This window comes from Vipera berus (assembly GCF_964194415.1).
Source record: "Vipera berus genome assembly, chromosome: 2".
Classification (NCBI taxonomy): domain Eukaryota; kingdom Metazoa; phylum Chordata; class Lepidosauria; order Squamata; family Viperidae; genus Vipera; species Vipera berus.
Genome location: NC_138203.1, coordinates 251,690,835 through 251,718,146, shown reverse-complemented (window position 1 = coordinate 251,718,146; position 27,312 = coordinate 251,690,835). Strand labels below are relative to the sequence as shown.

Here is a 27,312-nt window from a genome sequence, read left to right as displayed (position 1 = left end):
GTGGTTTTGAGAACCATAAATGCAACTTCAGGCTGAATCAATAGAAGTAGAGTCACACAATTATAGGAAATAATAATTCCATTTTATTCTTTATTGACCCCGGGGTCCCATTCTGGCACCCACTTTTAAGGAGGAATTCAGACAGAATGGAGCAGATTCAGAGAAGGGCAATAAGGGGGGGACAGGAGACTAGACAGAAAATCTTATGATGGGGAAAATAGAGGACCTAAGCATGCTTACCATTGCAATAATAAATCATTGGAAGATATACAATGAATTTGATGCCATACAAACTGTAATTTCTTTCTAAGGGTAAAATTCCCAACAATAAGAGCAACTGAACAGGGGAACCTGCTTTGTGTCTACAACACTTCTTTGAAGCAGAATATATTGAATTGTTTAGTTATGTCTATCTAATAATGAAACTACTTTTGTAAACTAACTACCATGTTTTTTTCATGTGGCAACTAGATCCAGGCACAGCCCTTACCATTTTCCCACCTTTTACAGAAGATTCACCTTACCAGCTTACTAAGAAGTAACAGTGGACTTTGTCGCACAGTATTCTGTACCCCTGTGGCATCTTTGTGAAGGCATGGCCTTTTACCTAAACTGATTCAGAATTCAGTTCCAACTCTATGATTCAACGAATATTGGAGAAGTAGAAAACTCTAACCTATTTCATCAACGTCTTGGATTTGGAGAGGAGAATCAGAGATACTGTACAATAAAGATCCCAAACAAATCTCTGCATCATGGCCGTTGTTTCAGATCAGTTCCCTTCCTTTTAATTTTCCTTCTAAAGTTTGCTCTGCACCTTTTGCTTCCTGAATTATCTGAGTGAAAAAAATAAAATGAACAATGAACATCATATGATAGCTTCATTCTTTGATGTCCTCCCCTCCATCTGAAAAGTATGGAAAAGTATATGAAGGGGACCGTACATGTATCCCAATAAGCTCTTCATGTGACTGGGAATTACCACCAGCTTTCGGGACTGTGTGGAGAGACTTTGATGTTCAGACTGCCATTTACAAACTTCACAGAAACATCTGAACATTGAAGATAGGCTGTGAGAAGCAATGGATGGACTAGCTTATTACATTATTAGGAGATACTGATCCTACTTTTGAAGGGAGGTAGATACTTTAAGCTTGGAAGCATGAAAAAGCACCCAAGAGGTTCATTGTTCAGGGTTAAACAATTGTTTTGAATATAATTTAAGTCCTCATCTTCCTAGAGAGAGAGTGCTGCTGTTGTCAACACAACACTAGACAAAGCAGATCAATGGCCTGGTTCTGTATAAGGCAGTTCCTCTTGTTTCTATGAAAAGCAATGGAAGAAAAGCGAACAAAGACAGAGAAGTGAACCTCCTTTTGAGACTCCTTGTTGCAGCCATTTTCTGCTTATTATTGCTTATGTTCCTTTCTGTCTGTAGAAGAGTCCTAACAAAACAATGTCTGACTTTTTCTACACAATGGGGATATTGCACAAAAATGCAGCTAAACATCTCCTTGCTCTGGTACCCAGATACTTTTTCAGCCGCCTAAGTATTATATGTAATGGGATCCAAAGGTACAAATTAAGCCATTTTACATATAAAACTGTTTCATTTTAAATCTAGTTAAAATTATTTTAATGACTTATTTAAAGTGAAATACCAGGTTTCTACTTTTCTTCCTTTTTCTTGGCTCTGGCTTCACACAGGCATATTAATGATTATTCGTCAAAGTCACACTGTTTGCTTACAAGGTATGAAGGCTCTTTAGACACTGTAATGACAGCTTTTGATTCACTTGATAATGTTTAGAATAAGTCATAAAAGCCAATCTTTGAAAGAACAGACCACTTTTATTGGCTTTTAGTCCCATTACTGCTATCATAAGTGGTAAATTGGACTAATGCAAGTAATGCTGCTGTGTCATACTGTAAAACCACTGCTTAGTTCAACATTTTATTTATTTTTACATGATCTTATTTTAAGATATGATTAAAAACTAGTTTGTCATGGTGACCAGAGGTCCTTTTCAAGGCATGGCTGGAGCAGATTATGGAAAATTGCACTCCTGGGTTGTGGTTATATTTGTTTCATTTTTATTTGGAAGGAACTCTTTTGTGTACGCTGTATATAAGCATAGATTAAAACATGTGAATACAGCAGGTTAGTCAGGCCAGAAATTCATTTGAGGCTTCCTGATTTGAAGGATGATGAACCAGCCTGATTGCAGCCATTCATTAAGACTTCTGCATACTTATTTGCTTTAGAACAGGGGTCTTCAAACTTGGCCCTTTTGTGACTTGTGGACTTCCATAATTTCTCAGCCAGTTAGTTTGAGTCACATGCTGCACTAAGCAGTAGATCAACTGGGACTTGTTGAATTCATTTCAGTCAATAGTGATTGGCTTCACATAACATAGTAAGTTGAAACCAACCAAGCCATATTGTGATCTAGCCTGATTGGTACAATCCACTTTGGAACTGCCACCAAGCCATATTAACTATGATTTCTTCCTTTGAGTAGTTCAGTCCATCATATTCAGTCCAATGTTGCACATAAAATGAGCCTTTAGAAATACAGATCCTATGAAGTATTATGGCCTACATTCTCATCAAGATGTTGAGACTCTAGAAAGAAGAGCAACAAAGATGATTAAGGGACTGGAAACTAAAACATATGGAGAATGGTTGCAGGAAGTGGGTATGACTAGTCTAGTGAAAAGAAGGACTAGGGATGACATGATAGCAGAATTCCAGTATTTGAGGGAAGAGGGGGGTCAACTTATTTTCCAAAGCACCAGAAGGTAAGACAAGAAACAATGGATGGAAACTAATCAAGGAGAGAACTAACCTAGAACTAAGGAGTAATTTCCTGATAGTTAGAACAATTAATTACTAGAATGACTTGCCTACAGAAGTTGTGGGTTCTCCAACACTAGAGGTTTTGAAGAAGATATTGGACAACCATTTGCTTGGAATAGTATAAGGTTTCCTGCTTGAGCAGAGGGTTGGACTAGAACATCTCCAAAGTCCCTTCATCTCTACTATACTGTTATCATTCACAGAAGTAATGGAGATATAAAAAAGAGGCAGCTTCTTGCTCCAAAAAAAGTATGTGGTCCACAGTTGTCTATCTATATCAGAAAAAGTAGTGCTGATTTCTAGTGAGGAAATGGCAAACTGACATTAGATGGGGAGAAGGAGACATTGTACCTAAAAACAGCAACTGGATGCTGAATCTGGATTCCCAAAATCTCTTCAGAGAAAGGAGGGATTTTGAGATTGCACAATGTACTCTGGACAGTTGCTTTTTGTGAGTAGGCAGCAGGAGCTGAGTTTCAGCTTGCCAACAGCTGGGAGTTACCACAATGCATCAAGCTCATAGCTGTCAATGTAGTCTTTACAGAGTCAAGATTCAACCAAACCTCACTTTGGATTTCCCTGAGTTGATGCTGCTAACACCTTTGGTCTGAGTGGTGTTCCTTCTCTGTGGATTTTGGGGAGTCCATATATGCATGGTGTGGCTTTGCCTACCAGCAAAGAAGGAAAATAAAAAGAAATAAAACACATCAAGGAAGCCCTCAGAACTATCCCAAGTAGGCCTTCATCAAATCTCAAAAAAGAGTAGCAGGAGCTCCTCCATAACAGACAAAGACACAATAAATGAAGCAATGTAGTCATTCCATACATTGCAGGAATATCAGAAAAGCTCAGGAAGATCTTCAACCAACACAACATACGTGCACACTTCAAACCTAAGAATACACTAAGGCAGAAGCTTGTCCACCCAAGGATAAAACATCCAGACACAAACTGAGCAACATGGTATATGCAGTACAATGCAGTGAGCCATGTGCAGATCTGTACATTGGGGAAAACGAAACAACAACTTCATAAATGTATGGCACAACATAGGAGAACAAACCCATCAGGACAAGAGTCGGCAGTCCATCTGCATTTAAAAGACAAAGGCCACTCTTTCAAAGACAGCAAAGTCCACATTTTGGACAGAGAGGAATGCTAGTTTGAAAGAGGGGTCAAAGAGGCCATCTATGGCAAAACTGAACAGCCCTCTCTCAACAGAGGGGGAGGGATCTGACATCATCTACCTCCAGTCTACAACACAGTCCTTTCAACAGTTCCAAGAAGGCTGCACACCCATTTGCACTACTCAGGTGACCCTGAAGGCACAGATAAGCCTCCAGGTAGCTTTAATGACTTGCTAAACGAATGCAAATGAACACCTGTCTGCAAGAAGTATAAATCTTTCTATTCCCCACCATCCAGTCAGAGCTGAAGAAGCTTCTTGGATGAGAAGCAAAATGTCTTCAAAGAAAAACAAGTCCAGTTGCCTGGTGAAAAACCAGGTGATGATGTTTTAAAAGTTTTGTTTGTTTGAAGATGAGGGGATTTGTTTAAATAGAAAAAGGGATATACAGTAAATGTAACAGGAAAGTTTCAAAGTGGGTTTTACTAGATATCATTTGTAAACATTATGTTGTTATTTCTGATAAGCCTGAATAGACTTTTGCTGATTAAGATGGAATGATAAAATATTAAAGTTTTGGGATACGGAATGAAGAGATGATTGGTTATATTTAAGGAGATGGTGATAAGTTAATGGTAACTATACTTGTTGGGATAGAGGGGAAGGGTTTTTTTCGTTTTTTTCTGCACCTTCTGTTTTTCTATTGTTTCATTTTTTTCTTATATTTTTATCTTTTGCAGTTCTCTTTAGTTTTATCCCTATATGTAATAATAAAATTATTATGAAAAAAAGAAAAGTACTGTAGGCAGAAGTGTTAGGTCATACAAAATACTTAGTTCCTGGGCTCTGAGCACACAGAACACAACCTATTCTGACATTTAACGCCCTACACACTTCAAAGTACATGAAGGAGGAAAGGCATAAGCTTCCCTCACTGTATTTGCTTGATTCTGAACTCTGGAAAAGCATATTTCTAAAATAGGTGGAAGATTTTTATTTACTTATTTATGCTTGGATATTCTGCACTTCCTCCAGGAGCTCAAGGTGACACTCCCTGAATCAACAATCTTGTGAATGATCATCTACAGACTGTACCCTAGTGCCAGTAGAAATGGGATGGATCAGTAATAGCAGCAAGCTGGGGTCCCAAAGCAATGTTCCTTCTAGACTAGCTTGCTGAAACTGCAAGTAGGGCAATTTTAAACTGCAATAGAAGTGACTAAATTCACCTCTCTCTGACAAATACATGGAATATCTCACTTATTCCACAGTCTAAAGCTAATATATGATAACATCCTCTGTTAAAAAAATTTGTACCTGAAATTGGAACAAAGCCTCTGGTGTAGTGTAGACATTTGTAAGTAATGAGAAATTAGTGTTGGATAACTTGGATTCTTTCAGGCTAACTCTCACATCCATTGCCATTGTCCTTGCTATCTGGTGCCGATGGGATTTAAATTCCAATTTCTGGAGGACACCAAGGTTTGACCTTAGTAGGAGGCAGAGCAGATAATACCAAAAGAAATAGGTTGAAGAAATGTATAGTAATGGTATTGGAAGAAAGGAGAGGATAGGATGACTGAAATAGTTGTAAGAATAGATGAGGAAGTAGAACAGAACAGAACAGAACAGAATAGAGCTGGAAGGGACCTTGGAGGTCTTCTAGTTCAGCCCCTACTTAAGCAGGAGAACCTATACCATCTCAGACAGGTGATTGTCTAGTCTCTTCTTAAAAACCTCCAGTGATGGAGTGCCCACGATTTCTGGCCATAAGCTGTTCCACTGTTCTATTGTCCTCACTGTCAGGAAGTTTCTTCTTAATTCCAGGTTGTTTCTCTCTTTGATCAGTTTCCAACCATTGTTTTGTTGTCCTTCCCTCTGGTGTTCTGGTGAACAACCTGACCCCCTCTGCCTTGTGGTAGCCCCTCAGATACTGGAATACTGCTATCACGTCTCCCCTATCTAAGACTAGAAGTAGACTCATTCAGTTCTTTAGCAGAGAGATTTGCTTTCCAACATATGAAGGATGATTGTAGATAGGAGTTTTTTTTCCATCAAGAAATTCTAATCCTATGGAGGATTGGGCTTGCCCTGCATTCTGTTACATCTTTGAGAATATGAACTGTCTCCTTGTTTTATTATGGTGCTTATTCACTTGCGATATTATCAAGAGTCACCATACCCCTTGGACTTAGACCTATGCCTCTACTGCAGGTGCAGTAAGGAGGAAGAAGAAACCACATCTATCCAAATGATTCAGAAAACACTAAATGACACAGAAGCTCCCTGAAGACCCTCCTTTTGGTTCAATTTCAGAAGCCATCCTTTTTTTTTTGTCCCTTGCTTTCACTCTTACTGCTTTCACTTTTTCTTCCAAATCTATTCTTTTTCAAAATCCATTTTTGTTACTAATAGTAATCTGCCCTCCAGTCAGAACCACGTGCTACTCCTGTGTTCTTCGTTATTAATAATGTAATCAGTCATGCTTTGGGATTCCTATTGATAATACCTTAGTGTATGGATAGACTTATGCAAAAATGACAGTTCAGATTAGGACTGCCAGCCTTAGTCGAGTCCTACCACATGAAACATTTTGCACTAAATGGTAAAGACAATGTTAATGGTTTTGGCACATCAGGCCAAGTTAATAGCAAGTTAATATTTGCTTCGTTCCCCCCAGTTAGGAAGTACTGTATATATAGCATGCTGTCATATATTTATTTTATTTATTTATTTATATATGTTGGATGTGATATAGAAAGTACCTTAACTATTTGTAGGATAACAGATTGTGAACCACAATATATAAAGTTGCATAGTTTGAAGAAAATCTACTCATCATCTTTTACAATTTACTCATTAGGCATATATTAAATAATAAAACAAACAAAATTATTTTCCCAAGGACTTCTATTCCAACATGGTAATTTTAATGGTTTAAGATTAATATCAGCTTTATTATTTATAGGCTTCAGTAATTCATTAATAAATAATGTAAGAAACCATGCTACAAATTTTCCTTTTAATTATACATGCAGCAACATGCACTAAATTGTTTTTTCTGTCTCCAGTAAGTAATCTTTGAAATTTCATAGAAACTTGGTATTTAAGCCCTTCCATCAACAAACTATGCAAAGCTCTTGCAAGTATTTTTCCCAGCAAAGCTCGACATAAACTTTGCTAGCAATTATTTATTTACTACACATACAATATTTCTGTGTAGCCCTGCATCTCAGAAACCTTCCAATTTGCAAATACTCTAGCATAAAATCTCACCTTTCTTTATAATGTTCAATCCAATAAAATGACAAGGTACATTACAATAGAACTATCATTTAAAAACTCAAAGTCAGAAAAAGAAAAGGCAGCAATTTGTGCAAAGCTGTATTGTCAATCAGACTTCTTTAACATTTTCTGGAGAATGTAATAAATAAGCAGCCAATTACGTTTGACCATTTACTGCATTTATTTATAAAATACTTCTCTGCTGTCTCACAGCTTAAAAAAGAAAATCACCAGGGCATTTTATCAATCCAATTAAAACAACATTCAAACACAACATAAGTCAAAACAAAATGCAACAAGGATCTACATTAAAGAATGCATTTTTTTCCTCCTCTGTCCCTTTTCCTTGTATGTCATGCCTAAGAGTAAGAATAAATGTTATACGCTTTGGTAGGAATTTTTATTGTTGTTAGTTGCGAAGTCGTGTCTGACCCATCGTGACCCCATGGATAATGTTCCTCCAGGCCTTCCTGTCCGCTACCATCTTCTGGAGTCCATTTAAGCTCACGCCTACTGCTTCAGTGACTCCATCCAGCCACCTCATTCTCTGTCGTCCCCTTCTTCAATTGGATTTAGTGGGCTAAAAAAATAAATAAAAGTGTCTAGAAAAAAAGTATTTTTAAAACAAAGTAAAAGCCTATGTTTTTTGGCATCAGGGAGAATGTACTGCATAGTAGCACTTAGCACTTAGACTTATATACTGCTTCACAGTACTTTACAGCCCTCTCTAAGCAGTTTACAGAGTCAGCATATTGCCCCCAACAATCTGGGTCCTCATTTTACCAACCTCAAAAGGATGGAAGGCTGAGTCAACCTTGAGCAGGTGAGAATCAAACTGCTGGCAGTCAGAAGTACAGTATTAGCCTGCAATACTGCATTCCAGCCACTATGGCTCTTTAAAATTGAGTGGCTCAATCTACTTGCTCTCAGGGAGATTCTAATAATTGAGTTGCTACCACCACCAAAAAGGTATAATGCATCCCCACCTTGCCATCTTAAAGAGCAAAAATAAAACACAGTCTCAGGAGCTGAATACAAATTATAAATAGATTCATGAATTACTGAGGTTTTCACAGTGGTGGGTGAGTGTGTGTGTATGTATGTATGTGTCAAGATGGCAGTTGTGACTGCACTATTGAAGCCCCATTCTTTTTCAGGTTTCTATGTAAAAAAAAGGGAGGCAGTTTCAATCCCTGGTTGCGGTTATCCTTTTAACTTCTTAGGACTTTCCTCCCAGACATCCCTGATGCAGAAGAGATGGTTTGTCCAATATTCTATTTCCAAACTATTTTGGAGGAAAAAGTTGAAGACTCATGTCTTTTAATACCCTTTGCTGGAGTTAGATATTCTGTAGGCCTATAACTCCTGTTCTATGTTCTTTTATTGTTTGCATGTTTAAATGAATGTAATTACTGAAATATCCATTGTACATTGAATATTATTGCATGTCAAGTTTTTTGAGACATGTATGTTCAAACAGTAGGTTGTCAAATAGTTTGAGGCAGACAAGTTCTCAAACAATTTGAGAGCCAGTTTGGGCTACTGGCTCTTAAGGGACCAGGTTAGAAAATGGGAGACCGTACATTCTAATCCAGCCTTAGCCGTACAAGCCATCAAGATGTCTTTGGGCCAGTCAGTCTCTCTTTCAGCATGAAGGGTTGCTATTGTAAGGAAGATATGTTGGATATGTTTGCCACCTTGAGTTATTTGTAAAAATAATAAAGGCAGGAAATAAATAAAAACTCAGGAAACAAGAACCACTAGGACTTCTGGAAAGATCTTTATTAATAGTAGGGTGTCATAGCAGAAACTCTGAAGTCTGCCAAAGGTCAACTTATACTTCTCATAGTTAAGACCAAGCTACGCTAACTCTCTTTTTCGTATTTCCTTGCTCTCCCAGACCTAGGATGGATGATATAATATATAATATATAAAATAAAAGATGATAGAAGATAGATAGATGATAGATGATAGATAGACAGACAGGTAGATGATAGATAGACAGACAGATGATAGATAGATAGATAGATAGATAGATAGATAGATAGATAGATAGATAGATAGATAGATAGATAGATAGATAGATAGATGAGAGAGAGAGAGACAAACAGACAGACAGACAGAAAAACAAACACATCACTCCTATGTATCTACCTACCTTCTTTCTATGTCTCCACCTCTATGTCGTTGTAGGGCAGCACCAAAGCAGTTACAATGCCTACAAACTATGCTTCTGTCTCAAAGATTTAGATTTTGTATGTTTGTGTATTGCTCCCTTCCACTGAAGGGAGGTGGCTTCCCACTGGTGCCTCACCACATCTCCTATCATCCTATTGTCCAGTGCCAAAAAGCAGTTTTAGCTCCAGAAAAGCATCTTCCAACTTTAGAAACTGTTTTCAGACTGCTCTAAGTGATGTCATTCTAAGCAATAAGTGGGAACTTTTTGCTCTCTGTTGGGGACTGTATAAGAGCCAACAAGGCTCTCTATATTATGGTGCTTCCTAACTAGTAACCTGGGAAACACTGGTGCACTGTACTTGGTTAGCAATATGGACAGTCCTGCGGTCCAGTTGATGCCATGTCATCAAAAGCATTTGAAGCACTTTCCAGCTGTTAGAACATTGGTCTTTCATTCTGTATGGACTTAAAACCTCTCTCCTTCCCAGGAGGATGGATTGCAGAATTTAACAACTACTCAGCTTATAAAACTGCAATTAATAGCAGCAAGCTGGAAACATGTTACATTCGATAGACTCTGTGCCTATTGTAAAGAAGTCTTTTAATCTCCTTTTTTTAACAACTTAAAGCAAGGCTTGCATTGATTAAATCACGCAAACAGAGGCCTGAAGCTGGCAAGGCACTTTCCCAGGATTTTGGCTCCCTAGGTGTTATGTACTGGGCTCTTGTTAAACACCACGTGGGTTGCTGGAGCAGCTAACGGCTCTCCAGCAATCCAAACTTTAAGTCTCCTGTGCTGCAGTTGGCTATCTACCTTTTCACACCAACACCAATCGAAGTGGTCTCTTACGCAGATCTCAAAAAGAGGCTAACTGGGCACTTCCAGCCCAAGATGTCTGAGATGGCTTGGTGGTTCAAGTTCGACCAGAGAGTGCAGCTTCCCGGGGAGTCAGCATCGGAGCTCATTGTGGGCCTAAGGCAGGCTGCATGCCTATGCAAGTTTTCAAATTTAGAAGAGCGTCCACGAGACCAGCTCGTCTGCGGCCTACGGGACAGAACACTTCAGCAGAGACTATTTGCTAGGCCAAATTTAACATTTTCTGAAGCACAGGATGAGGTGATGGCCGAGAAAGCTGCTGGGGGCACTGTTCAAATCATATAGCCCGCCAAATCAACAAAGTTAGAAGAAACGGTCCACTGTGAGAATGCCAAGTGCACCGAAGAACTCTCCAAGGAAGAAGAACCTGAAATCAACAACTCCAAAAGCAACCCAACACACCACACCGCAACGGCCAGCCACGAGAGGACAATTACAAGGCAGCTCTCTTACTGAGATGTAAGGAGTGCGGCGGCAACCATTTCTGCACCAACTGCAGATTTCATTCAGCCATGTGTAGAGCTTGCGGAAGGACAGGCCACATCACGGTGGTTTGCAGAGCTCAACAGAGAGACCGGCCACCCAAACACCAGTCAGAAGAAACAACTAGGAGAGGAACTGGGGTCCAGGGTCCAGTTAGTGTGGGATTCTTCAGAAGCCGTAGAAGTGTATGCCACACTGGGGCTCGACGCCCCCTCAAACCCAAACTTAAGCTCATGGTAGAGCTACAAGGAGATCCATGTAAGATGGAATTGGACTCTGGCTCTGCAGTCTCAATCATTTCTCAAGACACTTTTAACTTTGTGTGCAGGCGCAGTAACAATTGGGCCAAATTAAGACCCTCAGATATAATCCTAACGGATTTTCAAAATCCGCATGTTAAAGTTAAAGGAGAAGCCACCTTGTTGGTTAAGTTTAAAGGGTTTTTGGGGCACCTGGATGTAATAGTAGTAGGGGGCCAGAGAATGAGTCTCATTGGACTCGATTGGTTTGATGCCTTAGGTATTCAAATTACTGCCATAAACTGGACACAAACTGCAGACTTCGTGTCAGTGTGCGAGGAATACGTGGATGTTTTTGATTCAACCCTTGGAACATACACAGGCCCACCTATCTCATTTAGATTAGATTAGATTAGATTTCTGAAGGCAAGTTGTTCCACTGGTTAATTGTCCTCACTGTTAGGAAGTTTCTCCTTAATTCCAGGTTGCTTCTCTCTTTGATCAGTTTCCAGCAATTGTTTCTTGCCCTGCCTTCTGGTGCTTTGGAGAATAATTTGACCTCCTCTTCTTTGTGGCAGCCTCCCAAATACTGCAATACTGCTATCATGTTACCCCTATTTCTTCTTTTCTTTAGACTAGCCAAACCCAAGTCCTGCAGCCGTTCTTGGTGACCAAAATTGGTTGCAGTATTCCAGGTGTCCTCTCACTAGGGTCTGATCTGGTTTCTTACATATTCATATGCTGGATTTAGATCAATATGCTTATGAATTGCTCCTAATAATAAACCTTTATTGTCAAAGTACAACATGTGTACATTGAGATTAGCTGAGCCTCTCCCCGTGCTCCCTCCCCCCAGCACACAGTGACAACAAACCCTCCATCCTACCACACCATGTGAACCAACTACACCACACACCGGCCTCCCAAGTCAATTCTGCATATGTTCATAGAGATTATATCCCATTCAAAAGCCTAACAGCCCACAGATAAAAGCTGTTTTTCAGCCTGTTGGTATGGCTGGCTATACTCCTATATCTCCTACCCGGTGGTAGGAGAGTAAAGAGATACTGTCCAGGGTGTGAGTCATCCCTGAGAATTTTCCTCACTCTTCCAAGGCAACGAGCCCTGGCGATGTCATCCAGTGGTGTCAGGGAACAGCCCACAATGTCTTGTGCTGTGCTCACTACCCTCTGCAATACTTTCCTGTCCATGGCTGCCAGACCAGCATACCAAACCACAATACCATATGAGAGGACGCTCTCTATAGTAGACCGGTAAAAGAGGGTCATTAGCCGTTGTTCTACCCTGTTCTTCCACAAGACCCTAAGAAAGTGAAGCTTCTGTTGGGCCTTTCTAGCCACCTGGGTTGTGTTAACCTTCCAGGTCAGATCTTCACAGAGGTAGACTCCCAGAAATTTAAAGGAGGAAACTCTCCACACAGTCCTCCCCGATGTAAAGTGGGGCAGGTTCCTCCTTTTTTCTCCAGAGGTCTAACACCATCTCTTTCGCCTTGCCGATGTTTAGGTGCAAGTTGTTGTTACTACACCATATGGATAGTTTTTGTACCTCCGCCCTGTATGCTGTCTCATCCCCACCTGTAATAAGACCCACTACAGTTGTATCATCTGTGAACTTGATTATCACAGTGGATGGGTCAGATGATACACAATCATATGTGTATAAAGAGTACAGGTAGGGGCTAAGCACACAGCCCTGTGTCGTGCTGGTGCAAAGCTTCAGGGAGGTGGACAAAGCAGACCCGACCCTCACTGTTTGTAACTGGTCCCTAAGAAAGTCTTGAATCCAATCGCAGATGGCAGGAGAGAATTTCAAGTCAGTCAGCTTCTCTATGAGAATGCTCGGCAAAATGGTGTTGAAAGCCGAGCTGTAGTCAACAAAAAGCATCCTGACATAACTTCCAGGTTTCTCAAGATGACTTGCTACAGAGAAAGGGCCATTTGAACTACCAATCAACAAGTAACAAAACATTCAGAAACTAAATCGAAACAAGCTTGGAGAGCAAACCACTGCCAACATCATTAATATCTATAAGTTCATATGATGCTGGCACTGCTGCAGTATTTTGAGGCTCTTTTCCACTAATCCATATAATTGTTTGGGGGTTTTTTATATTTGCTACAAGTATAACTAAAGATTTGCTGAATTCTTATGGTATTGTACTGACACGATCTTTATGACCCTTGATTTCTTTTGTCAATAAACTGTAGATCTCAATTTGTAAAGCCTGATTTTTATCAACTGGTTTTTCATTTAATAGACTCCATCCCTCCTTCTTTTCCACAACAATAATGTCTGGTGAATTATCATCTAAGAGAATGCTGATCTTTTCATTTGGCAAAATGATCTTGTAGGAGATGGCCAGGCTGAACCCAAAGGGAGGGGCGGTCAAATGCATCATCAGTCATGAGTCCCTGTGTGCCCACAAGACATCTAAGTCCAGCCCACCTTGATTTCCTTTCTGTCCTTAAAAGAATTTCCTTGAAATTCAGATTCTTGTAAAGACCTTAAACTTTCCATAAATCTTTATCCTCATTTGAACTCTCTGAATTTTCTGATTTCCCCAGTGCTTGACAATTTTGAAACATATGATTCCAGTGGGATTTTTTTAAAAAAAAACAACACCTAAATTCTAATGGACAATTTTTGCAATCCTATTATGATCACAGACATTTATTATCGTATGCAATAGTTATACTAAGAATACATCCAGTGTTGTTTCATGAAAAATTCTCTAAGATCTGAAACTGCAGGGTATTTCATTCCATTCCTTTTCAGCATCTTATTTCCATTATGTGTGGTTCCTAGATACTTTTTTTAGAAGGCACAAATAATCAATATAAAACCATGAATAAAAATAACTTTCCCTTAAATTGGATGCTAAAAGAACATGCAGCTTTCCTTCTTAGCAAGCAGGATCAAATTCTACTACACAACTCTCTGTTTTGCTGTGAGTCCTGAAAATGAATAGTTCAGAATCATGTGTGTTGAGCATAAACAGATATAAAAATCATATAGGGAGAATAATAAAAAAAATGGGAGGAAGGAGAGCTCTGGTCATTTTTTTTTCTTAGTCACTTCCTAACTTAGTGCCTCCTGATTTTCATTTTGTTTCCAGACTTCACAATAATAAATTGTTCAAATTAGGCAGAATGTGTATAAATGCTGTCCCAAAAGATACTGAAATTATATTATACATTGCACAGGGATTCTTGGGGAAAATGCACACTCAGATGGTAAAATTGTACAGTGGGAACATTGACCAACATTGTGACCTGACACCAATATGCCCCATACAAGCACAGGTGAAGAAACACATAATGGAATGACATCGTAATAAAAAACTGCCTTTTAGTAAATCAAGAAAATAGTCCGGCTAGCTCATCCACAATCTGCACTGATTTGGGGGCTCTAAATCTTGAGCTAAAGTAGATGCCTTATCATTAAGTGACCTTACTGGAGTCAACTATTTGAAATGAGTGACCCAATACATTGAATAAACAAGTGAACACACCTATGCTCCTTCGACAATGCACATACCCAGTTTGCCTCTAAGCTGAAAGATCACAAAGATGCTCTATTCATCTAACCTTCTAGCTGAGGAATTCTGGTACTTTTACAGAGATTTTGCCACATTTCATATATCTATTAGCACCACAGTCTCCTGTGCCAGGTTCCTGATTCACTGTATTGAGAAGCCCCAAGGATTCTTTTCAGATTTAAGGTGCTTATCTAAACATCACTGATGTTAGCAATGACTATTAGGATTGACAGCAGCCCAAAATAGCTAAGCATGAAAAATTAAACTTCCTCCTCTATTAATACACGTGCTTTCAGCTTCACAAAGACAACAAAACTGAATTATATTTAATTTGTTCCATTAGCTAGATACTATCATGAAACTTAGGGTCAGTTTGGCATTCCCTTTTCCTTACCACTCCCATCTCCAGTTTTGGCCACTTTCAACATCCATTTTATTAATGAATTGAAGTTGGAAGAGGTAAAACCTAATACTTTTCAAAATTTGCCTTGCTGTTCGGAAGAATTAATTTCTACACATTTATTGCAAGGATGCAAATACTTTCAGAGATTTTGTGTGTATTTATCTCAAATCCCAGATCTCATCTCTTACTTCACATTTATCCAGAATAATAATTGTACCTCGGTACTTATCGTTGATTTGATTCCAGGAGGTGTGATGGCTACCAAAAATGATCAGTACTAAACTATTTTTTCCCACGAGGAATAATATAATGAATCAAAAGGCAGCCAACATCAACAAGTTCTGGTTTGTGCATTGAGTACCAAACAAACAATGACTACTGGGGAAAAAAATCATGTCAAAATGCGTTGAGTACCAAATTTGATGAGTTTCAAACAAATGAGTACCAAAAATATAACCAAAAATATACTTGCGTGCTTGGAAACAAAAACTTTTTTAGAACTGTAATCCTTTGGACTCCCTTTTATTCAGATATACATGCAAACACAAAGGCCATAGGAGTTTCATTCATAATAGCAAAACTGGGCAGAGTGCATCAAAATAAATAAAACCAAAACATTGAAACAAGGAAACTTTCAGCAAAATGGAGATGCAAGCAATATATATAATATATAAAACCTTGATCTTTCAGAAGAATGGTGGATAAAATTTAAATAAATGAATACAAAACCCATTTATTTGCTAAATATTTTGTATCTGAGAAAGTACAAATGATGAAGCTTAGAATAATTTGGTCAACTTTTAAAATAAATATAGATGTTATAGCATGAAGAAAACCTAGTCGTTACCAAAAAAAAGTTAGTTGGAAAATATAGATTTTTTTCCCTGAGGAATAAGAAATGATGACTAACATTGTCATATTTGATATATTCTAGGTAGTTCTGGTTTGTTTCTTGTGCTCCTCTGAATGGTTTTTTTTGTGTTTTGGTTTTTTTTTTTTTTTTGGTTGTTCTCATAAAAGTTTATTTTCTGGAAATTCGGTTTGTCAACATTTTAGGATAGAAATAATGTCAATATTAATAATTCCAATATAAGCAAAGAAACTTACCTTCTTTCAGCAACATGGAAGTTGTTCTCTGATCATTTTCAAAGCTTTGTGTTCTAACTTTCCCTATGTCTGTCTCTGTTTCAGACATCTGTAGAGTTGGGGGGAAAATAAAAATATCAGCAAATAATTCTGCAGTGTTTGACATCTGTCTATTTTTACCTCAATGGGTCAAATTAGCTTCTGACAAATTGCTTGAGCACCACTGAGTTCTAATTACTGGGGTTTTCTGCATGCTGAACTTTCAGAAGTTGACCAATACTTACAGAACTAGTTTTACGAGCTCTTTGCTAAAGAAATAATGTATTAAAAATAGCGTTTCCATTACTGTAGTAAGGAGAAAGACCTTTGCATCATCAAGCATATGTAGTTGGATGGTACAAACATCACTTTGAATAGCACAATGATTTGCATCCTTACTCTGAAATAAGAACTTATAGTCACTGCATTCGGTAAGCTGTACTTTGGAAGGTAAGCACAGAAGTCTTGTCTAAAATGCTTTATTTTGGATGAAAAAGCTGCTCTGATCAGTATCTACATTATGAGATGTTTCTGTCTTGTTAAATAACAAGTATTCATTTTTTTTTTACAAAAAACCCCAACATACTGCAAAATATCTTACCCTAAACCAAGATGCTTTTTAAAATCTCTTTATTAATATTACATCTATTCTTCAACAGCAGTGGTATCAATTTTATGTTGAGATGTATTAATAATTCTTATGAGTTTATTGTAGCACAGAGATAAGCTGTGTTTGGGCAGGAGTTTTCCCTGTAGCTATTGAATATGCTTATAAATAGCAATAATGCATCACATTCAAGCGCTCACAAATAAATATCAATAAAAGATAGTTCAGCAAAACCAAAATATTCTTTACTGCCCCTTCAAGCCATTCATCTCTCCTAAAGAAAATTGTTGTCTACCAAAGCATGCAAATTACAATACCTGGGAGTATTATGTGTACATTAGCCTGCTGAGTAGTATGATATGGAATGCCTCTTGTAATTTGTTTCCACGAAATAATAGGGGAATATATATATATATATGAATACATACATATATAAATATATATAAATATATAAATATACTGGAATATCTTCTAACTGATGTTCATCTTCTTGGGGTTGAGGTAGCTGAAATTTCCATTCCAAGCAAGAGAAACGAAGATTAAGAGATCCAATTAATAAAGTTTTAGTTCTTCCTCCAGAGTCCCAGATTGTGTACTGTCCAGCATTTCCTCACACTGACAAAACCGAAAGGATGAGATAGGCATTCTCTCCTCTACACTGGCTTCCTCTGCTGTATAGTGCCAGATTTGACCGGGTGCCAGAAGCAGCCACATTAGTGCTAAAATGATTTTTTTAAAAAGAAAGAAAGAAAAAATAAAAAGAAATTGACAACATTTCTTATGGTAATGGCTACAAAGTTGGGTGTTTGACAAAAAGGTAGTGCTGTACAGAAAAAGTGCAATCTTCAGTTCAAAAAAAAAAACAACAACATCTGCCTGACAATAATTTTGGATAAAGGATGAAAGGAAGAGGCATCATCTGATTTGCAATGCTAAATCAAAATGGTATCTTCCTTAAGAGAAAATGTTCAAAACAAAGAAAACAACCGTGCTATGGTTCTCCAAGAAATGAAAATCTCCCTTGGAGTTGATTCCATGTCTCTCACACATGGGAATGGGAATCACATGGACTTATTGAGAAATATGTTACCCTTCCATATATATAAAAGAAGCTACCTCATTCCTTAGATTCTTCCTGACTGCAGTGGTGCCCCAGAATGGCAGACATAATTTTTTTTTCCAGATTTGCTTTTGAAATACTAAAATACAACAGAATTTTTCATCTCAAACTCTGAGCTAAGGTTATGTGGCATTGATTCTATTCATTGCATTCTGTGGTTTGATAAACCTGTAGTTGTCTAAAAGCTCAAGCCACTGGCTTATCTCATGAACACTGAGCAGAAGTACATTATAACAATACCCTTCAGGTTTGCACGATCTCTGAATATATCTGAATAAATTCTGCCTATTTATACACGAGAGGGACTTCCCTGCTCACAGCAATGCAAAAGACAAGAAGTAGAGGTGATGGCACTTGCCAAAATAGAAGTGGAAACTATTCATTGAAAAAGTGAATTCAACAGTATCTCCCTGCAATGTTTACACCAACCTATCCAGCATTTGTCATCCAAGTTTACAATTGGGATTGTGGTGGAAAGGAGGAGATGGCAGTAACATGATGGTAATGCCACCCCTCAATGTAACAAAACTAAAATTCCATCAGAGCCCCTTTCACTAACCCTTACTCTTGAGCTTAATGATTGAAGGGAAAGGAGGGAGAAAAGATATGGTAATAGGAGTTTGTAGAGAATGTAAAAAGCAAGGATTGGGTCAAAGGCTTTCCCGTTCCATGGGGTCTTTCTCATGCATCTTCATACTATCCTGTTAGATGTTTAGTGCCAGCCATTGGCAGTTCCCCAAAAGGGTCATCAGATGGAGGCAAAGAGGCTTCTTTGCTTCCACTGATGAGCCAAGGGTCTCAGACCCGACAGCCCCATTGGCGAGAGAGTTTTATGGTCAGGGAGGGACCAAGACCCCCCATAAATACCTCTGCACGAGGGGCTGCTCTTTGTCTTCTCACTCTAGTTCTACTTCTACTCCTAGCCTCTAGTTCTTCTGTTTTAGTCATGTAATGCTAGCTTGTTTTCTTTTATTTTATTTCTCCCTCACATGCAGGCATGAATGCTTTCATGCCAAGTATTTCTTTCTCTTTGATCTATCATTGAATAAAGCTAATATGATTGCATCTCTGCGTGATGCCTTTACTTGGAAGCACCTTTAACGATTCATCGTGAGATCACCTCACATATCCAGACTTTAATTTTTGAAGACCACATTTGGAAAACATAGTTGAATGGTTTTGACACTGCTTAGGGTCCACGTAAAACATGTGTTGTGCACGGGAGTATTTATGTGTGGGTGTATACATAAATATAGAGCAACACACCTCTCCCCCATCCCAAAAAGACATCTCAGCTTTTTCACAGTATACATGGCAAAAATCTTGAAAACAATGAGATTTAACATTACTAATCAATTGAGTAGGAATCTGCCTACCAAGCTGGTGGTGAACTTATGATTGAAAATGAGAGGATGAAAATTCAGTTGGAAGGGACCCGATCCTTAACAAGGCACAGTTCCAAAAGTATTTGGCTTTCTTGTAAATAATATGTAGTGGTGCAGTGGTTAGAATGCAGTATTGCAGGCAAACTCTGCTCACAGACTGGAGTTTGATCCTGACTGGCTTAAGGTTGACTCAGCCTTCCATCCTTCTGAGATCAGTAAAATGAGGACCCATATTGCTGGGGGCAATATGCTGACTCTCTAAACTGCTTAGAGAGTGCTGTAAAGCACTATGAAGCAGTATATAAATCTAAGTGCTATTGCTATTGCTATTGTATTTAATGAAACCATTTCTTGTTAGAGTAATTTTCATTGTTTCACCCCAAATTGCTGCCCCCAATTTCTTTCTTTCTCCCCCCCCCCTCTCTCTCTCTCTTTCTCTCTCTCTTTGTGAGACTGGTCTCCTGTGTTCCCTGACACGTTCATTGCTCATGTACACTGAATTATTAGTCTGATTCAATCTGTTTAGCATTGCAACCTCTTCACACTCAACTGGTGGTAGATCAAATGTGTCTCCTATCATATAGAAGGAAAATGCCAGTTCTTCTTTGTAAAGTTGAATTCCAGAATGATTCACTGTAGAATAAATTCAATGGTTATCTTCCTGCAATATTTACAAAATCCTATCCAGCATTTGTTACCGAATATAGTAATCCAAGATCTATGTATTTACATTTGTCCAATAAATAATAATGTATTTCTTTTTGTTATGACAGCAGCTTCTTCTGCTCTCCCATCATATGTCATTCTCGCTCACAGGAAAAAAATGTTTTTATTGTACAAGTGTGTGTGTATGTGTGTGTGTGTGAGTGTGTGTATTAAAAAAAAAACCTTCATGGTTAACCTACCATCTCTAGTTAATAGTAAATTGCATGTGTGGCAAACAGATTAGAGTTGCTGAATTTAAAATATTTCATATAATTTTGGACAATTAATGCCAAGCAAGTCTATCTACCCCATTTCCATATTAATACATGTGCCTACAAGATTCATGCATATGTATTCTTTTTCTCATTCCTCTCTGCTCCAATAAGAACAACCATTCATGTGAGTTAGAGGCCGACAGTTTTGAGCCAAGTTAACTAATAACTTCATATTAAGCACATGTTCCAATAATTTGGTGGGTCTAAATGTGTTTACATTGAAGGATAATTTATTGATCCAGGATTCTTTTGCAAACAGTTCAGATGTCAGCACAAGATCAGATCCCTAGTTGCCAATGGATGAAAAGAAGAAATTCAGATATCATGTTAACCAATATTATTACTACATATAAAGTCTCTGGTATTTGTGCCCTTTTCCTCCAAAAGATAAAGCAGGATGTTTCAGGAAGCAGAATTTCAAGAGCCAGGTGAAAGAATAATGTAGTTCCCATTGGCTCTTTGAGTTTTCTGGCCTGGACTGAGAGTATTAATTGGGGTTTTAATTGGATTTTAATTGGGGTTTTATAGTTATTCAAGGTCTAAATGTAATCATTTTAACTGTTCTTAATTTTTGTAATTGTTGTATTGTTATTTTAAAAACCTTGTGAACCGCCCTGAGTCCTACGGGAGAAGGGCGGTATATAAGTCTAATAAAGATAAGATAAAGATAAAGATATTCAAAAAAGGGAAAAAATAGATCCAGGAAACTACAGACCTATCAGCCTGACCTCAATACCTGGGAAGATTCTGGAAAAGATAATCAAACAACAAATCAGCAAACACCTTGATGCGAACAAAATTATCACTAAAAGCCAACATGGGTTTGTCAAAAACAGACCATGCCAGACAAACCTTATTGCATTCTTTGACCAAGTGACAAAACTAGTGGACCAGAGGAATGCTGTAGATATAATTTACTTGGACTTCAGTAAGGCATTTGATAAAGTAGATCACAACCTACTACTTGATAAGATAGAAAAATGTTAGTTAGATAGCATCACCACCAGATGGATTCGTAGCTGGCTGACAGGCCATACTCAGCGTGTGGTCCTCAATGGAACCGCATCTACATGGAGGGAAGTGTGTATTGGGGTGCCCCAGGGCTCTGTTCTGGGCCCAGTGCTCTTCAACATCTTCATCAATGATTTGGATGAGGGGATAGATGGGGAACTCATCAAATTTGCAGATGACACCAAGCTGGCAGGAATAGCCAATACTCCAGAAGATAGGCTTAAAATACAGGAGGATCTGGACAGACCTGAACACTGGGCACTATCTAACAAAATGAAATTCAATTGTGAAAAAAGTAAGGTTCTACATTTGGGCAGGAAAAATCAAATGCACAGGTATAGTATAGGTGGTACCTTGCTCGATAGTAGTAACTGTGAGAGAGATCTCGGAGTCCTAGTGGACAATCACTTCAATATGAGCCAGCAGTGTGCTGCAGCTGCCAAAAAAGCCAACACAGTGCTAGGCTGCATTAACAGAGGGATAGAATCAAGATCACGTGAAGTACTAATACCACTTTACAATGTCTTGGTAAGGCCACACCTGGAATACTGCATCCAGTTTTGGTCACCACGATGTAAAAAAGATGTCGAGACTCTAGAAAGAGTACAGAGAAGAGCAACAAAGATGATTAGGGGACTGGAGGCTAAAACATATAGGGAACGGTTGCTGGGATTGGGTATGTGTAGTTTAACGAAGAAAAGAGTGAGGGGTGACATGATAGCAGTGTTCCAATATCTCAGGGGCTACCAAAAAGAAGAGGGAGTCAAGCTATTCTCCAAAGCACCTGAAAGCAGGACAAGAAGCAACGGATGGAAACTAGTCAAGGAGAGAAGCAACCTAGAACTAAGGAGAAACGTCCTGACAGTTAGAACAACTAACCAGTGGAACTACCTGCCTCCAGAAGCTGTGAATACTCCAACACTGGAAGTTTTTAAGAAGAGACTGGACAGCCATTTGTCTGAAATGGTATAGGGTTTCCTGCCTGAGCAGGGGGTTGGACTAGATGACCTCCAAGGTCCCTTCCAACTTCTTCTTCTTCTTCTTCTTCTTCTTCTTCTTCTTCTTCTTCTTCTTCTTCTTCTTCTTCTTCTTCTTCTTCTTCTTCTTCTTCTTCTTCTTCTTCTTCTTCTTCTTCTTCTTCTTCTTCTTCTTATTATTATTATTATTATTATTATTATTATTATTATTATTATTATTATTATTATTATTATTATTATTATTATATTGGTATCTGAATGATGTAGTCAAGACATTTAGAGCAGAATCTATAGCACTGAAGGAAGGATTCCGTTAGGTTTCCTACTTAATGCTAGTAAATTCCCGTTAAAATTTGCCTTCAATGTACTGGATGGTTTCAGATGTGTGAATCATCTAGAGGTTTCTGCCATGTAGCTCTTTTTTTCCTGACACAATTGTTCTTGTTTATGGCTTGTGGGAATAAACACGCACCAACCAGAGCCTAGGCTTATTTTTTCATGGGAGCCTAGGCTTATTTTTTTCATGGTGTATTTTCTACAAGAATTAACCAGATTTTTGGTCTGTAGCATCACAGTAGTTTGTGCAAGGGTCATATATGAGTTACCAATGAGTCAATGACCCTGAAGTGGAATTATTCAGCAGACAGATAACAGAATGCAGTAATGCTATTTCCTGGGAAAGTGTGATGAAGATGATTACTCATTGTAGTAAAAGACTATGGATCCATATAAATATGGATCCTGGAATTACATTATTTTTTAAGCATTACGTAGATTGTAGAAATTTTTTAAGGAGTAGAAACGCTGAAAGTTCATGTTATCCAATTGTTGCCCTTGCATCTTTAAGGTCATAAGTTAATCCTTATGAGAATTTTTGCATCCTTCCCTTTCCTATACAATCTTTATTTCTTTAAATGGTCAGGACTCTCAAATTCTTTGGCTGAGAGCCTAGTCATTACTGCATTTTATTCCATGCCAATAAAGTAATTTTTTTCCGAAATCTCCAAACATTTTAATTTGACCTAAGGCTGGGAATTTTCCCATAAGGTGGCCCACCCTGGCTGTCATCAATCGAATCCTTAAAATAAAATCATTCTTCTGTTCCCCTTCCCATTTTTTTTCTAGATTGCTTTAAAGAATCAAGCTAGTGAAGTCTTTAAGCTACTTTACAATGCTTGAAAATATAGAGGAAATATCTGAAACATGCATTTTTGCATATTTGCTTAGCTTGCTTAAATGTCTTTGAATAATTGATGGAAATTCAGAGTTGAACCATATTGATGATAGGTTAGGCGTGAGGGAAAAAAAGCTGTCCTGGAAAGCTTTCCAGAGAATTACTTTTCAGTATCTGATTAAACTTCTAAAGAGGAAACAACTCTCTCTTTTTGAATCAATGATTTAGCAGAAATTTATATTTTCCAAGTTATTTTCTAGAGCTATAGCTATTCCGGGTTCTGTTACTGAAAGGAAAGGGGAGAGATAACTTATAGTAACTTTTCAATGCAGTACAATGAATATCCCTAAGACGTGGGACACTCTGGAAGTAGGTTAATTTCACAAAGATTGTGTAGGACAGTGGTGGTGAACCTATGGCACGCATGCCAGAGGCGGCACTCAGAGCCCTCTCTGTGGGCATGCGCGCCGTTGCCCCAGCAGAGTTCGCCAGAGTAGCAAGCATGTGGCATTTGGATGCAACAGGGCAGGAAGTGAGCGAGCAAGCAGCATTGGCCCCCCGGGGATGCCCCAGAGATGGCGAGAGACTGGCCCTGGCCACGCTCACCTAGTCTGCCATGACCACTGCAGCCACACCCACCCAGTGGGCCAACCCCCCCACACCCCCTGAGGGCACCATAATGCTGATACAGCCCTGGCACTTTGCGTTAAATAAGTGGGTTTTGGGTTGCAGTTTGAGCACTCACTCTCTAAAAGTTTTAATAATAATAATAATAATAATAATAATAATAATAATAATAATAATAATAATAATAATAATAATAATAATAATAATAAGAAGAAGAAGAAGAAGAAGAAGAAGAAGAAGAAGAAGAAGAAGAAGAAGAAGAAGAAGAAGAAGAAGAAGAAGAAGAAGAAGAAGAAGAAGAAGAAGAAGAAGAAGAAGAAGAAGAAGAAGAAGAAGAAGAAGAAGAAGAAGAAGAAGAAGAAGAAGAAAGTTGGAAGGGACCTTGGAGGTCATCTAGTCCAACCCCCTGCTAAGGCAGGAAACTCTATACCATTTCAGACAAATGGCTGTCCAGCCTCTTCTTAAAAACTTCCAGTGTTGGAGCATTCACCACTTCTGGAGGCAGGTTCGCCATCACTGGTGTAGGAGATGACCAGGCTGAATCCAAAGGATCATCAGTCTTGAATCCCTTCGTGCCCACAAGAGATCTAACTCCAGCCCACTTTGAATTTCCTTGACACTTATCTACTGCCTATTTGCTTTGATTGTTAGTGGCTCAGATTCTTGTAGAGAGCTTAAGCTTGCAATAAACCTTTATAATCATATGAACTGCCTGGACTATCTGATTTTCCCATGCTTGACAGATTGGAAGAAAAGAAGGATAAACATTTGGAGGCTGTTTGTCCTTTAGGGTCCTTTCCTTTTATGGAAATTACATCTGCCCTCTCAGTAACATGTTTGACATTAAGATGGTATTGTGGAATACCAGGTCACCTATTTAGAAAACCGTGCCCATCTAAAATTTCAACTAGCACTGGGCTTGGTACATAAACTGGATAGACACAGGTAATCTTTCATGGTTTTATCTGCATTTTACTCACATAATAGGACTGATTAAGAGCACAGATGAGAAAACTGAAAAACAATCACACTGAACCAGCATAAAAATCTATCTAAGTCAATGTAGCTAACACTGTGCACTGCCAGGCATCAACTATTAGAGCTGCTAGTCACACATGTGCTAGGAAATTTTGGAATAGACTCTTTCAGCTTTTTATATACTCAACATTATGTCTGCTTTTCTGCAATGGAGTTGCTGTAGATCTTCGGAGCCGATAGAGCCACGGCCTAGAGTGGCCTCCGGAACTGCCGTTTGCCTGAGGAATGCCGTTTGTCTGCTGGTTGCTTGTGGAATGGAGGATGCCCGGCGTTGCTGTGGAGTGTCGGGCCGAGAGTTGCTGTCGGCATGGGAGCGTCATGTCGGCTTATGGTTTCTTCGCGGTCTGTTTTCGTGGTCATCTGAGACTGCTTTACGCCCGTTTTTGGCGGATGAGACCTATGGCTGGCATTGGACTCTTGACTGCTGGCGCTGTGTGTTGCTGGCCGGACGACATGGGTTAGCTCGTGACTTTTCGTTCTGGCCATCTGGACTTCAGTTGCCTGGGTTGGGTCCATCCATCTGTTGCTCAGCCTCTCCTGCTCTCCCTGCTATGATAAGAACTGTGCTCTCCAATTTAATTATTGTCACCTCCAGGCTGCTATGCCTGGGAACTGCTGCTCTTCTTCTCTTTCCCCCTATGAACCCACGGGACTCAGAAGGTCTGTGTCGAGCTGCTGTGAGAGGGTGGCTCGGACGTACTATCATCTATACCAACCTATGCCATCTGCTGCCTCTCTACAGTAGAGGTGAGAGTTCTAGGGAGGTATGCCTCATTTGGGTTGGTATTCCGTCCACTCCAAGATGGATTTGAGTCCTCCGTGAGAGGGAGGTGCCCAACCTACTTTGGAAGCTACCTGAAAGGTACCCAGCTCAGTGGCAGGGAGCTGGTGGACTGAACATTTTCGACCTTCCTTTGTACATCTTCCTGATTGGTCTGCCTATGGGACTGCCTGACGGGACCTACCCGGAAAATGGTCCGTTTGTTCTACTCTAGCACAGACTTGTTTGCACTCAGGGGTGCCCCCCCTTCCTGGGCGTGACCCGCCTTTGTTTCCATCGCTCCTCTTGATGACAGGCCCAATTACTGGGACCCCGAGAGATGGTTGGGCAGAGACAGGAGCCTCTATCATAAATTTAATAAGAGGCCTCTAGTGCGCTTTTTAGCAAAAGTTTTTGTGGGGTTAGGGAGGGGGGTGGGTTTACAGGTTGGGTTGGAAACTGGGGGGGTTCCATCAACCACTACTCAGACCAGGGAACCTGAGATTGATCGCGCCGTGACGGGGCTTGGGTTGGGTGCCTACGGGGCCCCGGGGCGGGGTGTGGGATTGCCTATTCCCACGGCGGTAGGGAATGGCCGCAGGTGTATGAACAGAGGGCCGTATCAACATCTGGGAGTGCATCCCCGCTGTCTCCAAGCGGTGATGCGCTCCAACCCTCTGGTTCCGGCCTGGGGTACCGGGAGTGAGGGTGAGCAGCCACCTGAGCTCAGGCTGGTGTATTTTAATGCCAGGTCCGTAACGAATAATGCTCCTCTCATTCGTGAGTTGGTTGAGGAGGAGCATGCGGACCTGGCTTGCATTACGGAGACCTGGTTGGGCCCAGAGGGTGGTGTCCCCCTGGTGGATCTTTGCCCATCAGGTTTCCGGGTGCTGCACCAGCCTCGGGCTCAGGGTAGGGGCGGTGGAGTGGCAGTAGTGGCGAGGGAGACCTTATGTCCACGGGAGGCCACCATGGTCCAGATAGTCGGGTGTGAGTCACTGGCCTATCTCATAAGCCACTGGCTTATCTCATGAACACTGAGCAGAATTACATTATAACAATACCCTTCAGGTTTGCACGATCTCTGAATATATCTGAATAAATTCTGCCTATTTATACACGAGAGGGACTTCCCTGCTCACAGCAATGCAAAAGACAAGAAGTAGAGGTGATGGCACTTGCCAAAATAGAAGTGGAAACTATTCATTGAAAAAGTGAATTCAACAGTATCTCCCTGCAATGTTTACACCAACCTAACCAGCATTTGTCATCCAAGTTTACAATTGGGATTGTGGTGGGAAAGGAGGAGATGGCAGTAACATGATGGTAATGCCACCCCTCAATGTAACAAAACTAAAATTCCATCAGAGCCCCTTTCACTAACCCTTACTCTTGAGCTTAATGATTGAAGGGAAAGGAGGGAGAAAAGATATGGTAACAGGAGTTTGTAGAGAATGTAAAAAGCAAGGATTTTTAGGATGTGGCCCTAGAGCTCAGT

The 27,312-nt window shown here is 39.6% G+C and overlaps 1 protein-coding gene across 1 annotated transcript in view; it reads right to left on the bottom strand.

Annotated features, from left to right (window-relative positions):
* Positions 1-25,374, bottom strand: part of MDFIC2 (MyoD family inhibitor domain containing 2) — a gene marked incomplete at both ends in the record, with an annotated part of 62,372 nt that extends 36,998 nt beyond the window's left edge. Inside the window, 2 exons of the mRNA XM_081319075.1 lie at positions 16,118-16,205; positions 25,273-25,374. Coding sequence (XP_081175201.1) covers positions 16,118-16,205; positions 25,273-25,374 — 190 coding nt within the window. The remainder of the gene's footprint in view (positions 1-16,117; positions 16,206-25,272) is intronic.
* Between the last annotated feature and the right edge of the window lie 1,938 nt (positions 25,375-27,312).